General features: G+C 42.6%; 1 protein-coding gene across 2 annotated transcripts in view; it reads right to left on the bottom strand.

Moving 5' to 3' along the window:
• The window catches only part of LOC125174846 (chondroitin sulfate proteoglycan 4-like), a 68095-nt gene that overhangs the window by 8070 nt on the left and 35371 nt on the right, over positions 1–24654 (bottom strand). Inside the window, exons 6-9 of one of the 2 annotated variants that reach the window (XM_047874744.1) lie at positions 23421–23619; positions 19926–20057; positions 17470–17544; positions 10065–10237 (exon numbers count right to left, since the gene is read on the bottom strand). In XM_047874744.1, the coding sequence (XP_047730700.1) occupies positions 10065–10237; positions 17470–17544; positions 19926–20057; positions 23421–23619 (579 nt within the window). The remainder of the gene's footprint in view (positions 1–10064; positions 10238–17469; positions 17545–19925; positions 20058–23420; positions 23620–24654) is intronic. The other variant, XM_047874755.1, reaches the window with a different exon arrangement.

Below are 24654 nucleotides of genomic sequence, written 5' to 3'. Positions count from 1 at the left end.
ACAAAAGTCAGCATGACTGCAGAATGGTCTCTGAGTAAAGCAGACCAAGGATACCTGACGACTAAATGCTATGTTTTACGCTGTGGATTTTTTTTCTAGGATAGTCTATGATACTCTTTTTTTTTTTTTTTTTTTTTTTTTTTTTCAACATTTTTAATTTATTTTTGGGACAGAGAGAGGCAGAGCATGAACGGGGGAGGGGCAGAGAGAGAGGGAGACACAGGATCGGAAACAGGCTCCAGGCTCTGAGCCATCAGCCCAGAGCCTGACGCGGGGCTCGAACTCACGGACCGCGAGATCGTGACCTGGCTGAAGTCGGACGCTTAACCGACTGCGCCACCCAGGCGCCCCTATGATACTCTTTTTTCTAGAGGACATTCGCTGAAACAACTTGTAAAATTTGAATAAGGTCTATAGATTATGTATTAATACTGTATCAATGATAATTTCATGATTTTGAAAATTATACTGTGGTTACATGAGAGAGGCCTTGTTTTTAGGAAATATACACTGAGGTATTTTGAGGTAAATGTACCTCAGGGGCACCTGGGGGGCTCAGTCAGTGAAGGGACCAACTCTTGGTTTGGGCTCAGGTCATGATCTCATGGTTCGTGGGTTCAAGCCCAGCATGGGGGCTCTGCACTGACAGTGTGGAACCTGCTTGGGATTTTCTCTCTCTCTCTCTCCTTCTCTCTCGGCCTCTCCTACACGTGCTCCCTCTCTCTGTCTCTCTAAAAATAAACTTAAAAAAAGAGGTAAAGGTATGTCATGTCTGCAACTGGCTCTTAAAATTTCAGAAGTGTGTGTGTGTGTGTGTGTGTGTGTGTAGAGGGAATGATAAAGCAGACAGTTAAAAGTTAACATTCAGGGAATATGAGTGAAGAGTCTACTGGAATTTTTGTACTCTTTTCCAATTATTCTGTAAGTTTGAAATTATTTCAAAATAACAATGAAAAAAAATCTAAAAAAGTAAATCCCATAGTATTCTACTATATCAACTTCAGTTAAAGACCAATAGTTTCTGTTCTCTGATGACTAAGTGTATGCAGAACGGGGGAGTGAGGACAACCTTCAAATGCCTTGGGCACTCCGACATCAAGAAATGGTGGTTTCCTATCCCAATATACTGACCCCCCACCTCCAACTATGTCCATTTCTCTAATACTTTAAGAAGGCTGTGCTCCTACCTAACCTGTAAGTGGGTGAATACATAGGTCAAAATCCTAGACCCGAGTAGTGCTTTTATTTGAAGTGATAATGTGATGGCAACGATTGGATCTCCGAGATCTAAACCTTTTGGATTTCATATCCTTGATGACTACAGAACCACAAAGAAAAACATTTGTCAGAGGCCAAAGAGACAGATTTGGCCAGGGGCCCTCCTGACTTTTCTATGATGGGTTAAATTTTACAGCTGAGAGGCTGCTGAGAACCTCAGAGAGGTTGGAAATTTAGGGAACTTCTCTCCATCTCCCCCCGTAATCACCAGCCTAACTGGGAAGAGAGCTGAGACCAGAAGCCATATCTCCGTGTTTACAGATAAGAGCCCTTTCTCCTAGATCACTTTACTGGGGCCTCTTTGGCTCCAACTGCCTGAATTATGACTCTTCTTCCCCCCAGGAGGAAAAGGACACACACTGATATAAAAATGGAAGCAGAGGAGTGTAATAGAATTTGAACTCTGGGTTGGTCAGGCCTCCATTGCTGCATTAAAATACGGACTAATATCTCACTTGTAAATATACATTTAACTTAATTAGTCTTTTGCCACATGCCCTGGGCATTTCTGGGTCTTTCAATAAAGCATCTAAGTCCTCAATAATCACCTCCTCACTAGGACATCAGAGGATTCTGGTTAAGATGAAAGATTAGACTTATTATTTTTTTAAAAAGAATCATGTTATGAAAATATTCAATAATTAGAAATTTCTAAAACATACCTAATGAAATAAATTTTCTCTCATCAAACAAAGAAAGTTTTAGGCTGGATTTTGGCACAGGCTCCAGAAGTTTACTTCCAGTTGCTTTGTAAATAAGTATCAGTTCACCATCGTATGCTTGACATTTCAATAAACATTTGTTAAATGGACAAGCTACTTAACAAGTGCTTTACAAAATTTAATTATAAAGTATATGTTTATATCAGGAAGCAGTAGAAATAAGGCGATCCAAGACATTTCTTAACCATTTATTCAACAAAAACACAAAGAGTACCTAACTTTTACTGAGCCCTACGTACGTGCCAGGCACTCTGCAAGGTATATTGTATAACTCATTTTATTTCGTTTTGTGTTAGGGGCCTCATTATACCCATTTGACAGATTTTAAAACACCCCGAGGTTCAGAACATTTAAATAATTCACCCATAGCCAATAAGTGGGAGAGGCCAGTTTTTAATCCAGTCCCACGTGACTCTGGAATTCATGCTTTTTCCACTGTCCTGCTCCTTCACCATGGGGAGCTCAGTGAAGATTCTAGGCAACCAAGAAATTCGTAAGATGTGCGCTCCAACTTCAAGGAGTTTAGTAATGTAAAAAGTCAGTTGGTAGGTATGTGTAAGACGAGAAAACCACTACGGGCTAGAGCTTGTAAGAATTCAAACAAATAGCTCATTCTATATACTGTATTTGTTACAAAAGGCAAGTTAAAGAAAAACTGTATTCGACTTCTTTTATGCCACTGCCATTGTATATCACGGACAAACTTTCTCACAGGACCTTAGAGGGAAGAAGGTGGGAATGAGTTTCCACCTGGTTCAAGGTTGAAGGCAATCCCTTTCTGGCCCCAAGGTGACTGGCAGACATCTATTTTCTTAAAGGTACTTTTGAAACCTGAAGGCAGAGAGCTAAGGGTCATTAAGAGTGCCTTGGATGAACCCAGGGGTGAAGTGGGAGCACTCTGATATACAGAATCTGATCATTCTTCCCCTAAAATAGTGTGCACATTCTGTAGGTCCACAAAAGTACATGCGGACAGGACTGAGTGTTAAGAGAATAACACTGTCAAACTCAGCCAAAGGCAGGCTAGAGCACTCTGGAGCATCTCTTCATTCCGAGGGTCTTTGTAAATGTGGCTCCCTATGGTCCTGATAAGAAAATCACAGCATAAGCCTTTTACACTAATCTTTCCCACAGTGGGGCCTAAAAGTCAATCACAGCTTTGAAATTCCCACTGGAGAAGAGAGTAACCATACTGTCTTAGAGTCAGCTGGGAAAAGGGGGAAGGAGAAAGGGTCACATACAGTCCACTCACTTGATTCTCCACGACACGATGGCTTTGTTAAAGGTCCAAGTCTCTAGATAGGACAATTGTTGTCCAGAAGAAGCAAGGGAAACAGAAGTGTCCAAAAAGTCTCTATCTTGGGCAGATGTTCACGGAGAAAGGAGACTGTAGAAAGCCAAACAATTCAGAATGGTAAAGCCTCTAAGATTTCATTTGGGCTAACCAAAAAGTCCTATACGCTAAGGTTTGGACGACAACAAGGTCCTGTGCTCCTGAAGGATGAGCTCAGATAAATGACTCTTCTTTCTGTGCCCTTTATTAATTTTACCAAGGCTGGCACCATCACGTGTGTAGAGACCAGCTGGGTATGGAAGGCTCAAGGTTCCCAGAAGGGGCCACAAGTCTGGGGCAGCCCAGGGAGTCACAGCTTAGAGGGTGCACCCCAGGCATCCTGCTAAAAAAAAGTGGAACTGGGTTAAGTCCCAGAAGGGATTATCCTCAATGAGAATGGATAGAAGAGGCATTTTTAGGAGACCTAAGTTCCTAAATGGTGATATCTGGAACTCTCCAGCTAGAAACGGGCAACTGAAAACCAAGTCCAAATAATTACCCATGCCCCCTCCATGACTGAGCCAATTTCCATAAAAATGCCACATCAACAAGGTTTTCAAGGAGCCTAACAATATAGCCATCTATAGCCCTCCCTGCCAGAAAGGTCCAAATCCACATTATATGGAAGTAAACATTGACTTTCATGGGCTTTATGCCATTAAAAGCATGGAAACCTTTAATTAAACTACCAAACAAGATTGTAGGAAAGGTGATCAATTCATTCGGAAGAAATAGAAGGTAGTATGGGACATCTTGCTTTTTTGTAGAGAAGTGTATGTAGTACGCTAAAGAATGTAGTAGGCCAATATCAGAGCCAAATCCCTTGAACTTGTGACTATTACCTTCTTTGACAAACACTTTGCAGATGTCATTAAGGATCCCGAGATTGGAAATTACCCTGGACTATCCAGGTAACTGCAATCACATACATCTGTACAAGAGGGAGGCTGAGGGGTATTTGCCACAGACAAAAGAGGAGAAAGGAAAGCGACGGTGGAAGCAGAGACTGGAATGATGAAGCTACAAACCAAGAAATACTGGCAGCTACCAGCTTTCAAAGGCAAGGAAGGAATTCCCCCGCAGAGCCTCCAGAGGGAGAAACAACATGCTGACACCTTGACTTCAGCCCAGTGAAATGGAGTCCCGACTTCTGGCCTCCAAAACCATGAGATAACACATTTCTGCCATTTCAAGCCACCAAGTTTGCGGCAATTTATTATAGCAGCCGTAGGAAATGAATACAAGGAGAAAAGATAAACCGCTCTCATTTAAATGGATATTAGTTCTATCTGCTTTTTCGAAGAAAGAGCCAACAGTTCTAAGAACAAGAAACATTTTTGGTTATTCAAAGCTACTGGGCCAGGACCCACGAGCCAATTTCCAGTATGAACAATGAGTAGGTAAGTGACAATGCAGTATTTCTACATGTAGAAAATATGGTGACACATAATCCAGTGACTTGTAATGGCAAAATCCAAATTACTAAAACAAAACACTGGTGGGAAGTGCCCAAAATGACTACTGGGTCTAGTTACCATGGAGCTTGCTACTGAAGAGACCTCAGGAAAGTAGGGACAGGGAGGCCAGAGTGATCATTAACACAAAGACACTGATCCTTCTCTGCTCAGAAAACTCCAGGGCCAAAGTTCAGCGATCCCGCTGTGTTCGCCATTAAGTTGTGATAAATTAATTGCTATCCCACGGGAAATGTGCTTGCAATTTCTTAAAATGTGAGCGTTATCTTGAGCAACAGACTGAGACTCTGGAAGAAGAGGTAATTGGACAAAATTCACAGCACAGAATCCATTGCATTGTTTGCTAAGTGTGGCCCTGGAAGGCTGTGTTTGTGTTGCCGCTGCAGAGACAAAGATGGACGACCATCCTGCCACAAGAGCACAATGGCTAAAAGGCAATTACTGGCTTTATGGAAAAGAAAAAAGGCCAGACATTAAAAACCTCAAAACCAGAACACTTTGCTTTTTAATGATTCCAAATTATCTAAGCAAGCACCAGAATGAAAATCACTCAATTAGCCCTGTGCTCTCCTTGGAAAGGACGAGTGCTTTAAAGAATTCGATTCATACTTTGTTCACACATTCTTCGAAATGAACACTAAATGTCTACAAATGTAAAAAGTTTCCATTTCACAAAAATTTGACTATTCACGTTCTCGGTGTATGTTTAATTCTTCAGGATATAAGATTTTCAGCACAAGTTCTGTGATTTAATTTTTCACATTTAGGCAGATGTGATAGTACCGCAAAAAACAAGAGTGTTACTTGATTATCTTGGTAGGTTGACATGGTATGGTTTGAAAAAAATGGTGAGCTTATTCTGGGATAAGAAAATATTTTGAGCTATAACGTAACAAATGTACGCCTACAATTATTTCGATCAAGTATGATATCAAGCATCGTGGAGTGTCTCGGTTTCTTTCACGAGCTAAAGCCATCCAGAGTCACTGATTAAAATGGTCATTTTTGTTTATCCATCAAAAAAACAAGAAAGGATGTGGGTTTTATGTGCACACTGATACGGTGGCTTTGCCTCCCCAGCCGAGAGTGGTAGGGGGCTGGAAACAATTTAGTCCTTTAAGGTAAAGGTGTGAAAGAGAACTCAAACATCAACTGCCTAAAACATTCTCCCAATTGGACACTTAGCAGGTTATTGGCTAACTGAAATTTGAAAATTTGAAGTTAAAAAAACTGGTACAGAATGCCAGAAAGCAATCAAAGCCATTTGCTTACATGAACATGGCTGCATAGTTCCAAACTCCCTTTACAATTGAACTTGATTCCTGCCTGAGTCATGTCTCTTTTCACCAACTAAACTGAAGAGGGCTAATCAAAGCACGTAATACGTGCTTGATAAATGTCTTCATTAAGTAATTCCAGAGAAAAGGTTTTGATTATCTGCATCACCTCCAAAGCCTGCCTCTGCCCCTTCTTTTATGTCTCAAATTGTTCTGGAGCTGCTGGGTAGTAAATCTGAGCCATGATTAAATGGCCCAGAGTCTCGAGCAGTATCCTATTCAACAGAGGCCATAAAATTGCAGATTTTAGGAAACGATTTACATTCCATTTGCATGTGAAAAAGGAGAGAGGATCTAGAAATGGGAAAGCTAGGAAGATAAATACTAAGTGTCTTCCTCTTCCCAAGTCACAAATAAAGCTGTACATTATTGAACACACAAGCTAAACAGAATTGAATGTCTTCAGATTAACGCCAGTTGTATTGAATTTATTGATGGTGCCCTGTTTTTTTTTTACAATACAGATGTACCACTTTAATGTTTTCTAATTTTATTTTTATAATAAGCATGTGTTATTTGCATACTCAGAAACACCACATGCACACACACACACACACACACACACACACACTGAGTCAGACACACACTGAGACACACTTTGGTGTCTATCTTACAGAGTTTGCTCAGGATACCCTCTCCTCTCCCCACGTTATTGATTTTTTTTTTTATGACTACTGTAGTGAAAGAGTAGTCAGGGTATTTCGATGATGTTTATTCATAGGCATTTAGACCAACATATCCTGCAAACCACCTCGACTTTTCTCCAGCAGCTGCTCTGGGGAGGAGTCCTTCCCCTGGGTCCTCCTTGCTCTGTCCACTGGGGTAGGATCTTTGGAGGCCTCCCAGCCCTGGCCTCATTCTGCCTTTCAGCTGATGTTCTGCTCAAGATTGAAGAGCTCCATCCAGGAGTGAGGACCCAACATTTCCTCAGGCCCCTTGCTCTCATCAGGGAAATGTGTTCCAGAACACCAGGGGATCTCCCCCAAAGGGACACAGTCATTGGGTCACAGGTGACAGGCAAATGTCACCCTCTTCTAATGACCTCATTTCCATTCATTAGATCACAGTAGCACATTAGGATAAACATGGCAGCCAATTCTGGTGTCCCAGAAAATTGCCTCCTCTTGTGAAACCAGTCTTTTAGCTACTGGGAGAGGAAAGGAACCTCACACATTTCCAAGAACAAAAAGGGTAACAGCAGCCTTAGCTAGCATTTAGTTCGTGTCTGCTGCGTGTGGAATGGTGTCCTAGACATTTTGCACCCATCAACTGTGTTAATCCATACACGCTCCTAGAGGAAAGGACAGCCTGGTGGATAGGAGCATGACTTAGTGTCAGAAGTCCTGGGTTCAAGTTAAGGCTCGGCTGCCCCTGAGTTGGGTAACTGTGGGAAGGTTGCTTAACTTCCCTGTGCTTTAGGATCCCAGCCTATAAAGTGAGATCATCAGTAGTAGAGAAGACAGCTTAGGACGACGCCTGGGACATGATGAATGTTCAAAATGGTTTCAATTATCATTACTACTGTTTTCTTCATTTTACCGATAAGGAAACTGGGGTTCAAAAGACACGTAATTTGCCCTAACTCACAGAGCTAATCCAGGTCTGATTTCAGAAGCCAAGAGACTTGTCGTCAGCCATGAGCAGTCAGCAGGAGATCAAGCGGCAGCCACAGGGCACCCGATTCATAAATGAGGTGTTTGTTTCATACTCACACACCACAGAGACAGAGTGTGGGCCACTGGGCTGAATTTCTACATCTCTAAGTATATCTCACATGCTGTCTTCGAGCCTATGCTCTGCTCAAGGACCCAGGAATTGTCGTGTCCAGGAATATACTCGCATCAAGACTTGATGCACAATCTGGGGCCTTGTATACAATAAAGGGAGCTCGCCTTTGCCCTCTGAGTCAAAAGCACTAGGACGGGCTGCTGGCACGGTGGGTGCTTGGCTTGGAGAGGAAAAGACCTTGTATGTTGAGAAGAGCCACACATCTGGTCCATTCAAGAACAATGAAACTCCTCTCTCAGCATGCCTGACTTGTGGCACGGCCCAGGCTGTGCTTCCAGATGAGCCTGCCCTGTGTCCACAGGAAAGACCAACAGTTGGGCCCAAGGTCTCTGGTCCCGGACACCCCTTGGCAGGGCCCTTATAGCCCTGAGCCCCAATCTAACACCTCACTTGCTCCAGCCAACACCTGCCACTGCTAATATGTTTTGACACTTGCCTCTTGGTTCTTAAAGAGGAAGGAATAATGAGAGGAAAACTAAAACCTTATAATAATTGGATTTTAATCAATCAAGACTTTTATTGTCTGCCCTCAAGCCTTTTAACTAGGCTGGGGTTTTAATTCCTGTTTATAATGGTGTTGGATTATGAAAGTGGTTTGTTTTCATCGGAAAATGTATCATAAACAGCTTTCAGATTACCAGGCTAGCCCCCTATGGTAGAGTGTTCTGTCGTTTTCCAATTATCCAGGGTCTGCTCTCTGTGAGAGGACTGTCCTTCCCCGCCCCACGGACATCAGGCTTGTTCATGTGACTCTTTCGTCAACGAGATGTGAGCAGAAGTGATACCTGGCATACCTGAGCACAAACTTTAAGAGTCATTGTGTGTTTCTAGCGTCACTTCTTTTTCCTCTGCCGCAAATACAGCAGTGTCCAAGAGAGGGGCTGCCCCCTCCCCTTGGGTCCTGGAATAAAGGAGAGGTGCACAGCAGACCTGTAGGCACCTCTCAGCCCATATACAGCATAAGCGTGAAATCAACTTTTGTTACTGTCAGTCAAAACATTTGAGAGTTGTTACCGCAGCATAACCTAGTGGATCCTGGCTACATATTCACGAAAGCCTAGTTAGACCACATTCAGCTAAAAGATTGTATATTTGCAGTGAAAACCAGTGGAAATTAATGCTTGGCATGATCACCGTAAAAAAGGGTTTTTAAATTTTGTTTTGTTTTGTTTTTTAAAGAACGAGGGCAAGAGCAAAGGCATCTTTATAGGACTGATATCATTCCTGTCATTGTTTAAAATGCAAACTGACCCTGGGCAAGTGTTGATGCGTTAAGTTCCCCACACACTGCAGTGTTCATCCTAACCCTTTTTTTCTTCCTCCAGAGTGCATTTGTAAACTAGAGAATTTATACTTCCTCTTTTCAGGGCTACATTCAGAGATTGTACTGCCTCATGATCTGCTCCCTTCCATGCATCCCGGACAAAGGCAATTACAAGGCAAAAGCCAGATTCAATTCGGCTATATCACATTGGAGAGAAATGGCTCTAAGGTTAAAGGTGGACACTCTTGCTATTTCTCCTAAACATGACTTCAGATTTTTTTAAATTTCCTAGTCACGTAACGCTCCAGCCAAATCAGCTATCGAATCCGTGTACCCACTGTTTAAGAATGGAAAAAGAAGGGTGAACAGCATGCAAGAATCATATTCAAGAAAGCTTATCCATTTAAATAAAAAGGTACGTGGATGGTGATGGTGGTAAAGTGCTAGTGAAGTTTGAAACAGATGGTTCTGGCCACAGATTAAATACAGATTTATATATACACATCTAACAATACAGTACTAAATAATGTTGATAATTTTACGCATTAAATATAAATGTTACCCAGACGTGTCCTGCAGGATTTATTCCCGCTCCTCTGCTTTGGGCTTCCTTTAAAATCTGTCTTCGTGATAAAAGGATTCCTTTTTATGTGTTAGACACAGAGTTTGAATTTGCTTAGTGTTTTCGGACAATTGTGTCATCCTGTGCTACTACTAAATGTCTGGTTTCGAAAACCAGCACGGCTGAAATGCGTAACTGCCTGGGCAAAGGGGCACGTGAGCTTGGCCTGACAGGGTGAAGGCGAGCCAGGGGCCACCCTGCACAGCCACCCAGCCCTGCCCAGCTGCATGGATGTCAGGACTCACCAGAGTCTGCGTAAACACGGAAACATCCTCTGTGCTGTTGTCGGAATTTACTCGCACCAACCTCCCAAGTCTAGGGGAACTTATAACCGTAAAAGTTACAGTTCTGTTTCCTGTGCTGTCCGCATCATTGGTCACAGCTCTCAGGTCACCGGATGAAAGGGGTTTCGTGGAACCTAAGTGAAGATGAAAGCAGGCATTTAAGTATGAAGCCTATGAAGGCTGCCAGATAACAAAATGATCCTTAAAGAGCCCTGAAAATTCTGGAAGACACAGGGGACTGGCCAGCTCTAACTGGAAATTGTGCTGTGAGGGGCTCATGATCCCGAAGGCATCTATTTAAGGATGTGATTGGCCACTAGGGCTGGAGATGAAGGAGGGAAACATACCTCCCCAGTCCCCGCCTGGTCCTGCACAGCTTACTGATCCCCAAGGGTAAAAGGCAATAGCAGTGTGTGTGGCTCGGAGTGCAGGATGGGGGAGCTGGCTATGTGCACCGAGAGAACAAGAGACAGTGCCCTCCCCTGGGGGTGACAGGCACACCCTGGCCTGCCTGTGGCTGTGTGTGTTCAATGGAGTGTTCATCCGTGGGCATCTGGGGAAGAGGCTGGTTCTTGAGCAAACGTGCAACATTTCCAGAGGACCCCAGACCTGCAGGCTTCACGGACGTTGTGGGGAGGGAGGGACCTTTGCAAATACCAAGGGACGAAGAACCAGGAACACACGAGTTTGTGTGCAAATGTGACCGCATGTAGCAACTAAAGCCCAGAGAGGCTTGGGACATGCAGGGTAGGGCAGTGGTTCTCAAATGGTCTGTGGTGAAGGATCAGGGCTTCCCCCTCCCCCAATCCTCTGTTCACTGATAGTTTTATAAAATACAATAAAATGTCACAGCAAGGTCAGAGTGGCATACAAAATTCTAAATATTTTCTCTTCTTATCAGTTCACAGACCAGAAGGTGCGTGGACCACAGTTTGGGAGCACAGAGTCGGACTACATACCCCTTTACTTCACACTGACTGGGAGGGAATGTCCCCAGCCTTACAGGGTGGCAGGTCTGAAGGCGAGTCTCATAGTCCTCCTGACCCAGAATCTCACCTTATCTATTCTGTCTTGGCCCTGCTAAAGGCTTAGCATTATGCTTTGCGCAGGGTAGCTCTTGAAGTAGGCACTTTATAAATTGTTTATGAAACAAGTTCATCAGTCAACCACCTAATAAGAACTAAACCTCCTGAAGGACATCTGTTTTGCTTTACTTATCAAGTATTGTAGCCTTAGAAAGCAAGGGCCTCTAATTACAGTGTTTAAACCATATCAAGCTCTTAAAAGTGGGACCTAACTAACAAAGGGGGAAGCTGGCTTTGGGTAAGATTTTTAGACATGTGAGCTTTGTTCTGAGCCTTCGATTTGGAGGCTCCTTTTAAAACGCTGAACAACAAAGGCCCTGCGGTGGCTCAGTCAGTTGAGCATCCGACTTCGGCTCACTTCATGATCTTGTGGGTCTTGAGTTCGAGTCCTGTGACAGGGCTCTCCGCTGTCATCACAGAGCCCTCTTCGGATCCTCTGTCCCCTTCTCTCCCTGGTCCTCTCCCGCTTGTGCTTTCTCTCTCTCTCTCTCTCTGTCTCTCAAAAATAAATAAACATTTAAAAAAATGCCTAGCAACAAAAACAAAAGTAAACAAGTTGGAACTACATCAAGCTGAAAAGTGGTCAGCAAAGGAAACCATCAGCAAAATGAAAAGGCAACATATGGAATGGGAGAAAATATTTGGAAACCACGTATCTGGTAAGAGGTTAACATTCAAAATATACAAGGACCTCATACAACTCAATAGCAAGAAAGCCAAATAGCCCAATTTATTTATTTTTTTTCAACGTTTATTTATTTTTGGGACAGAGAGAGACAGAGCGTGAACGGGGGAGGGGCAGAGAGAGAGGGAGACACAGAATCGAAAACAGGCTCCAGGCTCTGAGCCATCAGCCCAGAGCCTGACGCGGGGCTCGAACTCACGGACCGCGAGATCATGACCTGGCTGAAGTTGGACGCTTAACCGACTGCGCCACCCAGGCGCCCCACAAATAGCCCAATTTAAAAATAAGCAAGGGAGCAGAATAGATATTTTCTAAAGAAGACATACAATTGGCCCATAGGTACATGAAAAAGTGCTCAACGTCACTAATTATCAGGGAAATGCAAATCAAAACCTGCATGAGATATCTCCTCACCCCTGTTAGGATGTCCATTATCAAAAAGACAAGAAACAACAAATGCTGGTGAGGATGTGGAGACGAGAAAACCCTCATGGACTGTTGGAGGTAATGTAGATTGGTGCAGCCACTGTGGAAAACAGTATGGAAGCTCCTCAAAATATTAAAAATGGCGATACTATATGATCCAGCAATCCCACTTGGTATATATCCAAAGGAAGCAAAACCATAATCTTGCAGAAATAAATCATATATACAAATATATATATTATATGTATATATGCATATATATATAATATATATTATTATTCAGGCTTTAAATACAATGAAATTCTGGGGGTGCCTGGTTGGCTCAGTTGGTTAAGCATCCGACTTCAGCTCAGGTCATGATCTCACAGCTGAGTTCAAGCCCCGCATCTGGCTCTGGGCTGACAGCTCAGAGCCTGGAGCCTGCTTCAGATTCTGTGTCCCCCTCTCTCTCTGCCCTTCCCCCATTCATGCTCTGTCTCTCTGTCTCTCTCTCTCTCTCTCTCAAAAATAAATAAAAATTTAAAAAAATTAAAGAGAATGAAATTCTGTCATTTGCAGCAACATGGATGTAGCTGAGAGCATTATGCTAAGGGAAATAAGCCAGAGAGAGAAAGACAAATACTGTATGTTATCACTTACCTACAAAAAAAAAAAAAAAAAAAAATATATATATATATATATATATATATATATATATATTGGGAAAAAAAACCAGTTGAGCTTATTGAAACAGAGAGTGGAAATGTGGTTGCCAGGGGATGGAAAATATAAGAAGAGGTTGATAATCAATACAAACGTTCAGTTATGAAATGAATAGGGTCTGAGGATCTAATGTATGACACAGTGACTACAGTTGATAGCAATATACTGTATAATTGAAGCTTGCTAAGACAGTAGAACTTAAATGTTCTCACCAGAAGAAGAAGAAGAAGAAGAAGAAGAAGAAAGATAAATATATGAGGTGATAGATTTGTTAATTAACTTGATGGGGGGAATAATCCTTTCACAATGTATGGGTATATCAAATCATCATTTTGCATACTTTGGCTAGCTTAAAAATTTGTTAAGTATACCTCTCTGTAGATCTGAAAAACAGAACAAAATAAAACAAAACAAAATGTCTGAGCCCCTGGGCTGGGTACTGGGTCCTGGGATTCTAGGGGTGAGGCAGGAGTGTCTGCCAATGTCAGCCTCAGGGACACAGTTCAGGCCTGGGTTCAGGACTCCCTTGGCACAATTTTGGCAGTTACCCCAAAATACTCATGTGATGCTTGTAACTGCCTCCCACATTTCTCTTACTTCTTTGCTGCTGAAATTTTTGCAGACACTGCCCTCTTCCAGCTTCTGGAGCTGGGGGCCCAGGATCTGAGGTTGCCAGGGGAGGCCAATAGTCAGTGTTACACGAAGTCAACTATGGCCCATTCTTTGTTACCTGCCAACATAGGGTTCCCTCATTCTGTCAGGTGGATTGTGTTTTTATGTGTGCAGTCTCTGGGTACCCAAAGTTCTCTATCTTCAGCTTTTCTTTGGACCTTTTCCCCACTGAGCCTTCTTTTTTTTTCCAATGCTTATTTATTCATTTTGAAAGAGAGAAAGCATGTGATCAAGATAGGAGAGAGAGAGAGGGAGAGAGAGAGAGAGCCCCCAGCAGGCTCCGCACTGTCAGAGCAGAGCCCTACGCGGGGCTCAACCTCACGAATTGTGAGATCATGACCCGAGCCGAAATCAAGAGTTGGACACTTAACCAACTGAGCCACTCAGGCATCCATCCCACTGTGCCTTCTTAATTATCTCCTTCTTATAAAGGACTCTAACTTTTCACTTATTCCTTCACCTCCAGGGCTACCTTTGGCAGGTAGTGGTGGATAGGAGGGATTCTTTCTTTAAAACAGTATCATAACCTTTTATGTCTTAACCTTTTTGGGGAGAAGACCCACCAGAGATGCTCCAGACCGAGAGCGCTTTTCTCTCAGCCACGGTACATCAGTCCTCATTCCCTTGTCCAGCTGCCTAACCCTGAAGGGTTTCTAGGGTTTAATTCCTATTCAGCAGCCATCCTGGGCATGCTCAGTCAGCAAGACTAGCTGGCTCCATGTTGTAACTGACTGATGAGCATCTTTTCTCGTCCAGCCCAATTCACAGAAAGCCAAACACCATTTTCCCCTCACCCCACCTTGTTTTATTGCAAGGACTGATATCATCAGTGAACTCCAGGCACTTAATTTGGGAAGGATTTCTCTAAGGTCCTACCTACCTGTATATTCCATAGAGTGACCATCCTATAAGAAGTGTGGCAATAGGGGCGCCTGGGTGGCGCAGTCGGTTAAGCGTCCGACTTCAGCCAGGTCACGATCTCGCGGTCCGTGAGTTCGAGCCCCGCGTCGGGCTCTGGGCTGATGGCTCAGAGCCTGGAGCCTGTTTTCGATTCTGTGTCTCCCTCTCTCTCTGCCCCTCCCCCGTTCATGCTCTGTCTCTCTCTGTCCCAAAAATAAATAAACGTTGAAAAAAAAAATTAAAAAAAAAGAAGTGTGGCAATAAAAGGCTCATGACCATATCTGTTTGGCTAGCCCTCATTCCATATGCACCTCTTAGAAATTTGAAAAGCAAATCTGCATGTGAAAGACTCTGAGTCTCCCAGTAAAGAAATCTACTTTATCCTTCTCTTAAATACAGCATTTCTCAAACATACTTATATCCTATTGTGTTTGTTTCACGAAAAACAACCACCTCCATAACAGCCAGAGTTTCCTGGTCATGAGGCTAGAAGGCTTTGCTCATTTCTTCAACAGACATTAGCAAGTGCCTCGCACATGACAACCTCTACATAAGGGGTAGAGATGTACTAGGAAACAGCACAGACACAGTCCTGCCATTCCTTGTGGATATCATGACAATCCCAAGAAATACAGATTTTTTTTCCTCACTAAGAAGGGATAAAAAGTGTCAGAGAGGTTAAGCAATTTGCCTAATAGCCAAATGTAGGTCTCACTTACTCCGAAATGAATATTTTTAAAATTGACACTATATTGTCTATACCATACTACTTTAAGCTCAGTGCTGGACTGATAACTGAGTTAGGAAATGTGACGAATCACTCAACAAATCCAACAGATTCTCCTCTCCACTTTCCGAACACATCGTGCCAAACCTCTTCCCTGGTCTTCTCCTCCACAGCCATGCTGGGCTCTCTGGTATGCTCACCCCTCTTTGTTGCCATTCACTGAAATGCACTTATTCTGAAGGGACAGCTCAGGACCTGTCTGGTCAAAGAGCTCCCCCTGACTATTGCAGTCTGTGGGAGATTTCCCTCCCCTGAACTCATGTCGCTTACCCAGTGGTCGCTTACTCACTGGACCCTTAGCATATGCTATGCATGGTTAGTGTACTCTTAAGTCTAAGTCTCTTAGTTCACCAATTAGTAAGCCTTTAATTTTTTTCCTTGAGAATTGACAATCTTCTTACACTTCTGGATTATCTCCCACTAAGTCTTACAATATTCAAATCAGTGTTGCAAGACTAGCTGACTAAAAGGTTTTTAGGAATCTCTGCTCCAAACTCTAGCAACACAGTGTGATTTCCTTCTGCTTTCTTCTCTCCCTCAATTCCCACCTCAAAGGACAGATGGCCCGTTGGTGAGATGTGATTCCCTCTGTAGCATGACTGAACCCCAAGGGGATTGAAGTAACACAGTCTGCTATGAATACCCTTCACTGATCAGCTACTGTGTAAGCTTATATTCTAGACTCGTTTGAAAAAACTCTCCAAGTCAACCCCTCCCCAACACTCTTTGTAAAAGAGCCAAGTGCCATTTGCATATGCAGAAAAACTAGGTCCTGAGGTCACAATATGTTCTAACATGTCACAACTGAAGAAAAACAAACACATTCGATAGTAGCATTCAAGGTGAGAAACTGGTTATAAAATTATAAAATTTTCTGGGGAATAAATTTTGCAGGAAGAAATAGAACATGTGTGTATGAGTATTTATCTATACATATACATACACAAAATAACAAAATTAAAATATCCATTGAGTAGATGTTTTTTCTTCATTCATACACAAAAAGAGGTCATTTAGAACTGCAGTCCTTCCTACTTTAAAATAACTGAGTTAAAAAATGCCTTTCAAACTAGGCAGGGCACAGAAGCTATGGTTAACCTTAAAATAGTCACCCATTAAGTACTCCTACAAGTATTTTGGCTCATCCTACAAATTCTTACAGGTCTCAAGTCAGGGCCACTTTTTAAGACTGAGTCCACAAGGAAGGCAAAATAGCATGGCCAAAGTCTGCCAGGCTGGTGGTCAAAGTCCAACTGGTATGGGGACTAGTGTAAGTAAAAAAAAAAAAAAATAGTTAACTGATGCTGGGTTGCCGTATTTCCTTACTCGAAGGGAGCAAAACACACAAAATTTCTACATCATCATCGCCACTACTAAATTGCTGTGCATATTCTCCTGATTGTGTATGTCAATCCACCAATGATATATCGCGGAGACAAAATAAAGAGCCTCCATGATGACCTCGTTCTCGGAGAACTGCTGTTCTAAAATGGACACAGCCCTGGAACACAGTCACGCACAGAAAGGAGAAAAGCTGCCATGATTCCAGCACAAGATTTGGGGTTGAGAGTTGGCACTCGGTCTTGGGCTTATGATTCCTATTAGTTCTGTGACTCTGAAACTGCCTGAGCACCAATGTTTTTTTTATCAACATTGCATCATGCCAAATAGGGGTGATGCAACTTCCTTTTATAGACATTCTTTCATTTAAATCCTTAAAACAATCCACTGTAGTAGATAAAGATGAAAAGCACAGTAAAAACACAGGTAGTGATAGTATCTGAATGTCCATTCTATAACAAGAATAGATTTCCTGCTATTATGGTTTTATAAAATCTATAGTTCTATAAAAAGCATTAGAATTTCCCTGATATTTTAGAACCTATAGGTCAACTGGAGTCTGACAAGAGCAGCAGTAGCTGACAGCTGACACCTGGAGTCACATTGGAAGGGGGGCATGGAGTGCCTCCCTTCCCTTTCAGCCAAAGTACTGGCTAATAGATGAGGGAGGCAGAGGTCACTCAGAGCCTGTTCGCAGCAGCACCTGTCATGATAAGGGTGTCCTGAGGGAAAAGGAAGAGTGGGGTATCTATCATCATTCCCCCATACCTTCACACAGCAGCAGAGACCAACATCCTTCAGTGGCTAGTGGAGAAGCCGACTGAGCAAGGCTCACTTGCGTCCCTAGAGAAAGGAGGAGGTGTGGTCATCTGAACCACGCCCACACTAGATCCGAGAGGGGCCCGCACCACTCGGGACGTTAGGATAGGAACAACACCAAGAACAACTGGACCAATTGACCCGTCAGGTCCATCCCAACTCGTAAATCTGGGACTCTGCACTTGTCATTTCCACACCCACCCAAGTGGAGATTTTATCAGACATAGCCACCTAATGGAAATGTACATGAAACTTCAACTTCCTTCCTACTGGCCAGGAGCTGGGAGTTGGAAACGAATCACAATCTGGGGATGGGGGGCGACTCGGAAACCAATAGCAGACTTTGGGTGCTAGCTAGGGGGAAGCTTGGAAAATGGAGCCGCTTCTGTTGGGATGTAGGAAGAATGCACAAGGTCCGGTGTGGGGTTCTCAGACACAGGGAGGCCGTGTCAGGATGGGGGCAGGGCACATTGGAAAGGGAAAAGAGTCAGTTACTCCCGGCTGAGCCCAGATATTACACAGAGGGCTATGAAAACTACATGTTTTGCATAATTCCACAAAAGTGACAATTTGGTCCACTTTCACGTATTTTTCTTGCTAAACTAATATTCAGTAAAACAGGCGTCAGAAACCCAAAACTTTCTAAGCTGTGGTGGCTTTAACTCCCCTGTAGGCTAACACAACTGTCATCAATTACTAAACCAGAGTTTAGCCAGAATAGATGAAGAGTATTTAGTCTTTTGCGGCAACCAGATTTACTCTGATTTCAGAACTTTTTTTTTTTTTTTTGGTAAATTACTACATTTTCAGATTCCTAGTTTGCTTATTTTTAAACACTAAATGCCACCCGAATTGCCTTGAAAAAAATCGATGAAAACATCACAGTTATTCCCAGAGAAAAATTATGGGACATAAAACCGTTTGGGGAATAAAAGAATTTGGGTCAAGGTATCTTTAACTGGACTTTAATAAGGTTTCTTTTCAGGAGCTCAAATGCTAAGGCGACTAAAACTTTCAATTATTTCTCTTAAAAAACTGTGTTTTTGTTGAAGTTACTGTGACTTTTCCCTAGGTTTCCCTTAGAAGTATGCGAGTTTTATCCACCATTTATTGGTGGCACAGCTAAATCACATTGTCTCTGTAAGCCACAAATCCTGCCAGGTCCCCTGTAAATATATCATCTATCTCACATGGATGTAAGGACTCAAAGATTAGAACAGTGCCTAGCCCCACGGATCTCAATCCTGGCTGTGCTTCAGAACCACCTGGAACCTAGAAAACATAACGATGGCCGTTCCTATCGCAGACACTCCAGTATAAGGGGTATAAAGTAAGGCCCAGGCACTGCTATGTTTTTAAAATTTTTTTCTTAATGTTTTATTATTTATTTTTGAGAGAGAGAGACAGAGAGAGAGACAGAGTGTGAGCAAGGGAGGGGCAGAGAGAGAGAGGGAGACACAGAATCCAAAGCAGCTCCAGGCTCTGTGCCATCAACACAGAGTCTGACGCAGGGCTCGAACTCACCGGCTGCGACATCATGACCTGAGCCGAAATCTGATGCTTAACTGCCCGAGCCACCCAGGCACCCTGAGGCACTGCTATTTTTAAAAGCTTCCTGGTTGAGAACAACCGGCTAAAGTGACTATAGAATAACCATAATTAATGAAATGATTAATATCTTTCTCCATCTATGTTTTACTGGTAACACACACCACGTAAACAAGTCACTGTGCACGTTTTTGTTTTTGTTTTTTTAAACTGTAATATAAATTTAACTGTTTTCTGTTTGGTCTCCCTCAGTGCATTCTTTTTAAATAGCAAGTTTAAATATTTGTTCTTCTTTTTTATCACCTCTGCCATTGGGCAAATCTTTCCCTATCTCCGCAATAAGGGTATTGAGCCAGAGATGTGCACTTTGATTTTTCCATCTCCGCCAAGCCGAGATTCTTGGCAAATAGCAGTCCAGAGGCTTCAGGGCCCTGAAGCCAGCACTCAGTGGAATCCCTCACAGCCCTCTGATGCATAGGGTTTTTATATTTAGAAAAAGGAAATCCAAGATTCAGACGGCCATTGCAGAGCCTGGCCCCCCTTGCTTTGTCAAGGACCCTACGGAGGGAGTAGGGAAAAAGTGCACGTGCGTCATGACTCTTTCAGGGACTCTGGTCTCCCACTGCCCTTCACTGGCACATCTTCTCTGAGGAGCAGGAGAAGGGAAAGAGAGAAGGGGTGGACAGAGCCAGCCTAGTTTCTGCTGAGTTCCTGCAAAGACAGAATTCTTTCCGTGACTTTATAACTGTTGTTGGTATCACTCGATGGTAAATGATGGCACTTCTTCCTTGCAGGTAGACCTTTCTAAATAAATTGAAAACCACTTACCCCCAAATGCACTCAAGTTAAAATCTTACCTGGAAAGATGCTCAATCCTCGGTTTACTTCTAAGCTGATGGTCAGGGCTCGAGCGGTGATGCTAAATATTTGTCGCGGTGCAAAGTTCAAACCATCAGTAACCTGAAAGTTAAAGCCTCCTGACATGGCTCCTTCAAAAGAAGAATTACGCCTTGGTCACTTTGGTTGTTCTGCAAAAGCCACCCCCTTTCACCCTGTCTCCCACCTGATCCCACTGCCAAGCACCCCCTATCAACGGAAGAATGTGTGCATAGAGTCACTGAGCTCAGCAAACCAAATGTTGCCAAAATGTGAAGTTAAAAGAACAGTAATAAAGGTCTAAAATGCATATTTCTCCTCCCCGCCATGACCTAATAAGAGAAAGCAAAGATGTTACCTCCAAGAAATTAAAAAAAAATCTTTTAAACATATTCATCACCTGCATTTTATTATCTTGGCATCAGTTTACGCCACCAAAAGTAATGTCTGCATGCTGCACACATGTACATGCACACACACACACACACACACACACACACACAAGCAGTTTCTGAAATACTGATAATGCTTACTTAATAATACTAAAGTCAAAACTAGGGGGTAGTAAATAACACTTAGTCCCTCCCTCCAAATAATTTCTAATTATTCACTGAACTCAAACTGCTAAGGTGGCAAAGAGTGGGGAAGGTGATCCAGGCCCGGCTTTTGTTATATTCCTCCAAGAGGAGAAAGGTACTCCCACACTTCTAAGGATTAGTGCTATCAATAAAGTTATAAATTAACTTGTGTGTGTTACAGAAATTGAGACAGGCCCCCTATCGATCCCGTCCCCAGGAGCGCTTTACCAGTCTGACTCACAAAGCACCAGGCAAGCTCACAATGTAGACAGCCTGATGTTCGCATTCCCATCACCCTTTGAAAATGTTCAGCCAGCAGTAAATCTGGAGGCCCACGGGTCTTTGCATCATGTAATGGGTAGAAATGTCCCCTTTGTTGCCCTCAGGGACATGTGGCAAGGAAAAAGGAGGCAGGGTCAGACTCTGCAGTTACGTACAAGTACTCCCTTAATAACACAATTTAATAAAGAGCTGGTCGATGGCCTGCCAGCCTCTCGAGTTTCTGTTATCTATGCAAACCCAGAATTCTGATTCCTCACAAAAAAAGGTTACAGACTTTATAAAAGTTCCCAATACACTCAAGAGTCATAGTTTAAAAAAGAGAGAGAGAGAGAAAATTCTGAGTCTGCCTAATTTAAAACAGGGACCCACAATCAAATTTTATTTGTTTGTTTGCTGGCTTGCTTGTTTTCACTAGAAATAGCACTTCGAGAGTTGTATTTAATGGAACATGAAATTAGGGAGAGAATGCTTTCTGCCACTAGGCACTTTCAACATTTCACGAATCCAGAAACAAAGTGGGAATGGAATCAAAAGGAATTCTATCAAAATGAATGCTAGATTGATACATTGGGAATGCCCTAACCATCACACTATGGCCAAAAAGAGTTAAGGACAGAAACGTGAGCGTAGGGGTGACCTATAGATTTTCTGTTGTACAACCTCAGATCTTTCTGACAGTACTTTGCGAAGGGCAGTCTGAAATCACTTAGCCTCCCACGTCATGCCTTTATCAACCTACTTAGGTTGTTATGTGAAAAATGAATTAGGTTAATGGCAGAGCACTTTGCAAATATAAATGCTAAGAGGGACTAATTAAACCTAAGCCTGTGTGTGGGGTCGATGATGGACAGATGTAGCTGAGGGGACCAGCTGGTCTCAGCAACAGCCCCCCCTGCAGCTGGGCTCCAGCCACTTTGAGGGTCATCACTGCCTCTGCAGCCGTTTAGAAGATGGAATGGATTGACTTTCAAAGAGCTTGCCTTAACTGTCCTTCCTGCTTTTTTAGGAGAAATTATTTCCCTTACCAGCCAAAAGCGAACACGGACCTGGTAGTTGACAATTAAAATGAGTCCAGAGCGCTAATTTTCATTTTAGTCCTTCACTGCAAATAATCACTGTAGTTCTTCAACTGACTCTGGCCTCCAGTGGGGTGGCAGAGAGTGGAGAAAGCCCAGCTTTATGGTCAGATCATCTTACATCTTTCTGAGCTTCAGTTTCTTCATCTCTAAAATGGGGTCACTACCTCGCATGGCTCAGAGAACTTCTGCAGAGTAAATGAAATGGGTCATGTGACCACACTTCCTGCGGTGCCAGCAAGGGCCAGAGAGTCAATGATTCCTTTTCATTGCAAACTACATAGTTGTAGGAATCGGAAACTTCCCTTGGGGGAGTCGCTAGAACAGTTCTCCGGATTTTGAAAATATGATAATCTTTTCGAAAAATAAAAACATTTCTAGGCCCTCGTCTAATAATACTCAGATTGTCAGTATCTAATCAAAACCACACATCGTTGGCGGAAACTTCCTATTAATTCAGTGCCTATTTAAATGAATTGTATCTTATTAATCAGCACATCTGCACACATTTAAAAAATGAGAACATGCATACATGGAAAAGATCATCCAGTCTAGGAACAATGCTTTCGTCCGTATGTGGTAGATTTAGTATCTTGTTGCAATAAAATTAACCCTAGAGGTCCTCAGGCTACGGGTTTGGAACTGCTAGTTGAGAGCGCTCACATAATAAATTATTTTCAGATTATTTGGGGATTCTTTCCGTTAACTGCAAAGATTAGGAAATTACTATATTTGAATTTAGAAGATTTTTTTAACTTTATTTTATCTACTATATTTTCAAAGAAGTTAATAAAAATGGCTGACCAGGTTTGACTGCCAGCTTTCCCATCATGCCCCCTGGATCATACACCTTCCCATTCATTCCTACAGGCTGGGAATGGGCTCATTCCCCCCTCTGTCCAGTGACAAGGGCAGCCTGGAAACAAAACCAGGCTGGATCACCCCTTCTGCAGATTTACAGTGACTGTCTGGCTTATTGATTAACAGAAGGAAGGAAAAAAAAAAGGCTTTTAATGTCAGAGTCTTTTAGAATTACAGTTATAGTCACTCATTAGTTTATTCACGTGTTCACCTATTTAATGTTTGTTTTGTTCACTAATGTATCTCTAACATAAGGATCATTACTCGGCACATAATAGGTATTCAATATTTCATTCTTTCAACAAATGTTTGCACTCTCGTGCGGAAGACAGACAACAAACAAATAAACAAAGCACTCTCTACTATCATGTCAGGAAGTCAGTAAGGGAGGGGGAGGGACAAAGACTAGATGCTCTTTTAATGGGCGGTCAGGAAAAGGCTCTCTGAGAACGTTATATTTGAGCATCGACCTTACATGACCATGTGAGTAAGCCATGTGTGAGTTATAGGTGCTCTCTGATGTTTGCTATCATTAGCCTTACAAAAATGTGCCACTTAAAAAAAAAATTACAGGGTTTTTGGATGGCTTGTGGTTTTCAGTCAGCAACTGCTAAGTTTGACTCTCATGTTAGCCTCTGATGGAAACATATTTTAATTTCACATCGTTTCTATGACATACCAGTGTGTACAAACACTACCAGGCCCTTGTTAATTTGAGCCTGGGTGAAGTTCTGGATGCTTTGGCCAGGAAAGGACTTGAGAGCCAAATGCCCGTTGCTGGGTGGACTGACCCAGTAGATGAGGTCCTGTGGGGAGGAGTCCTCATCTTCCGCACAGAGGTCCTCACTGGTAATCTCGGTGACAGAATTCGCCCATACCTTAAAAAGAAGAGAAGCACAGATCTTGCAAAGACCAGTTCCAGTCACGTCCCACAAGTAAACTAGATAGCTATGCTACTCTGGCTTCTTGCACAAAGATTGAAAAACTAAAGCAATTCAGGGGCCCCTGGGTGGCTCAGTCAGTTAAAGCGTCCAGTATCGGCTCAGGTCATGATCTCGCCGTTCCTGAGTTCGAGCCCCGTGTCGGGCTCTGTGCTGACAGCTCGGAGCCTGGAGCCTGCTTTGGATTCTGTGTCTCCCTCTCTCTCTGACCCTCCCCCACTCAAGGTCTGTCTCTCTCAAAAATAAATAACGATTAAAAAAAAAAAAACGAAAGCAATTCACTACAGCTTTTAAACTATGAGGATTCTTAATTCAAAACAGACATATAATTAAATACCTGATGAAATACAGGACGTGCTGTAGTGTTTGTTGAATTTATGAGGTTTATGAAGTCCCAATTAAAAAATAGCATTTGTAATTATTTATTCAAAATTAATTGTTTAAAGTGCACATTTACTTACATAAAGTATAATAACAATAAAAGTTGATGGCTGCTAAGCTCCTTCTGTACGCTTGGCATATGCTAAGGACGGAAGCATATGCAAAGATTCCACACGGAATTTTAGAAAATCCTAGAACCTACTTCATGAGGTTGATTTAAGGATTTCTATTTATTATTTTAAGAGGCGAATGATTTCACCAGATCTTAAATATTTGAGGGAAAACACACATTGCACACTGAAAACATTTTCCTTTATCTTACCTGTCTTGCAGGAAAACACATACCTGGTGCCTATGGCCTTGCAATGTTTGCTGTGCGGGTAGCTCATCTACAATTATTTTTGAGTAATAGTCTCTATTTTCCAATTACATTTAAGATATATTTACCTTGCCTAAATACCTTCGTTCCACAATTCACCATTAATTGAGCATCTACCATGTTCCAGGCAATGTTCTGGGTGCTTACAATTCATCAGTAAAAGAGACAGAGTCCCATCCTCATGAAGCCTACATTCCAGCAGGAGGGGATGA

Source organism: Prionailurus viverrinus, chromosome A1, assembly GCF_022837055.1.
Source record: "Prionailurus viverrinus isolate Anna chromosome A1, UM_Priviv_1.0, whole genome shotgun sequence".
In the NCBI taxonomy this organism is placed as follows: domain Eukaryota; kingdom Metazoa; phylum Chordata; class Mammalia; order Carnivora; family Felidae; genus Prionailurus; species Prionailurus viverrinus.
Note: the sequence above shows the minus strand (reverse complement) of the source record. Positions and strands in the feature narration are given on the sequence as shown.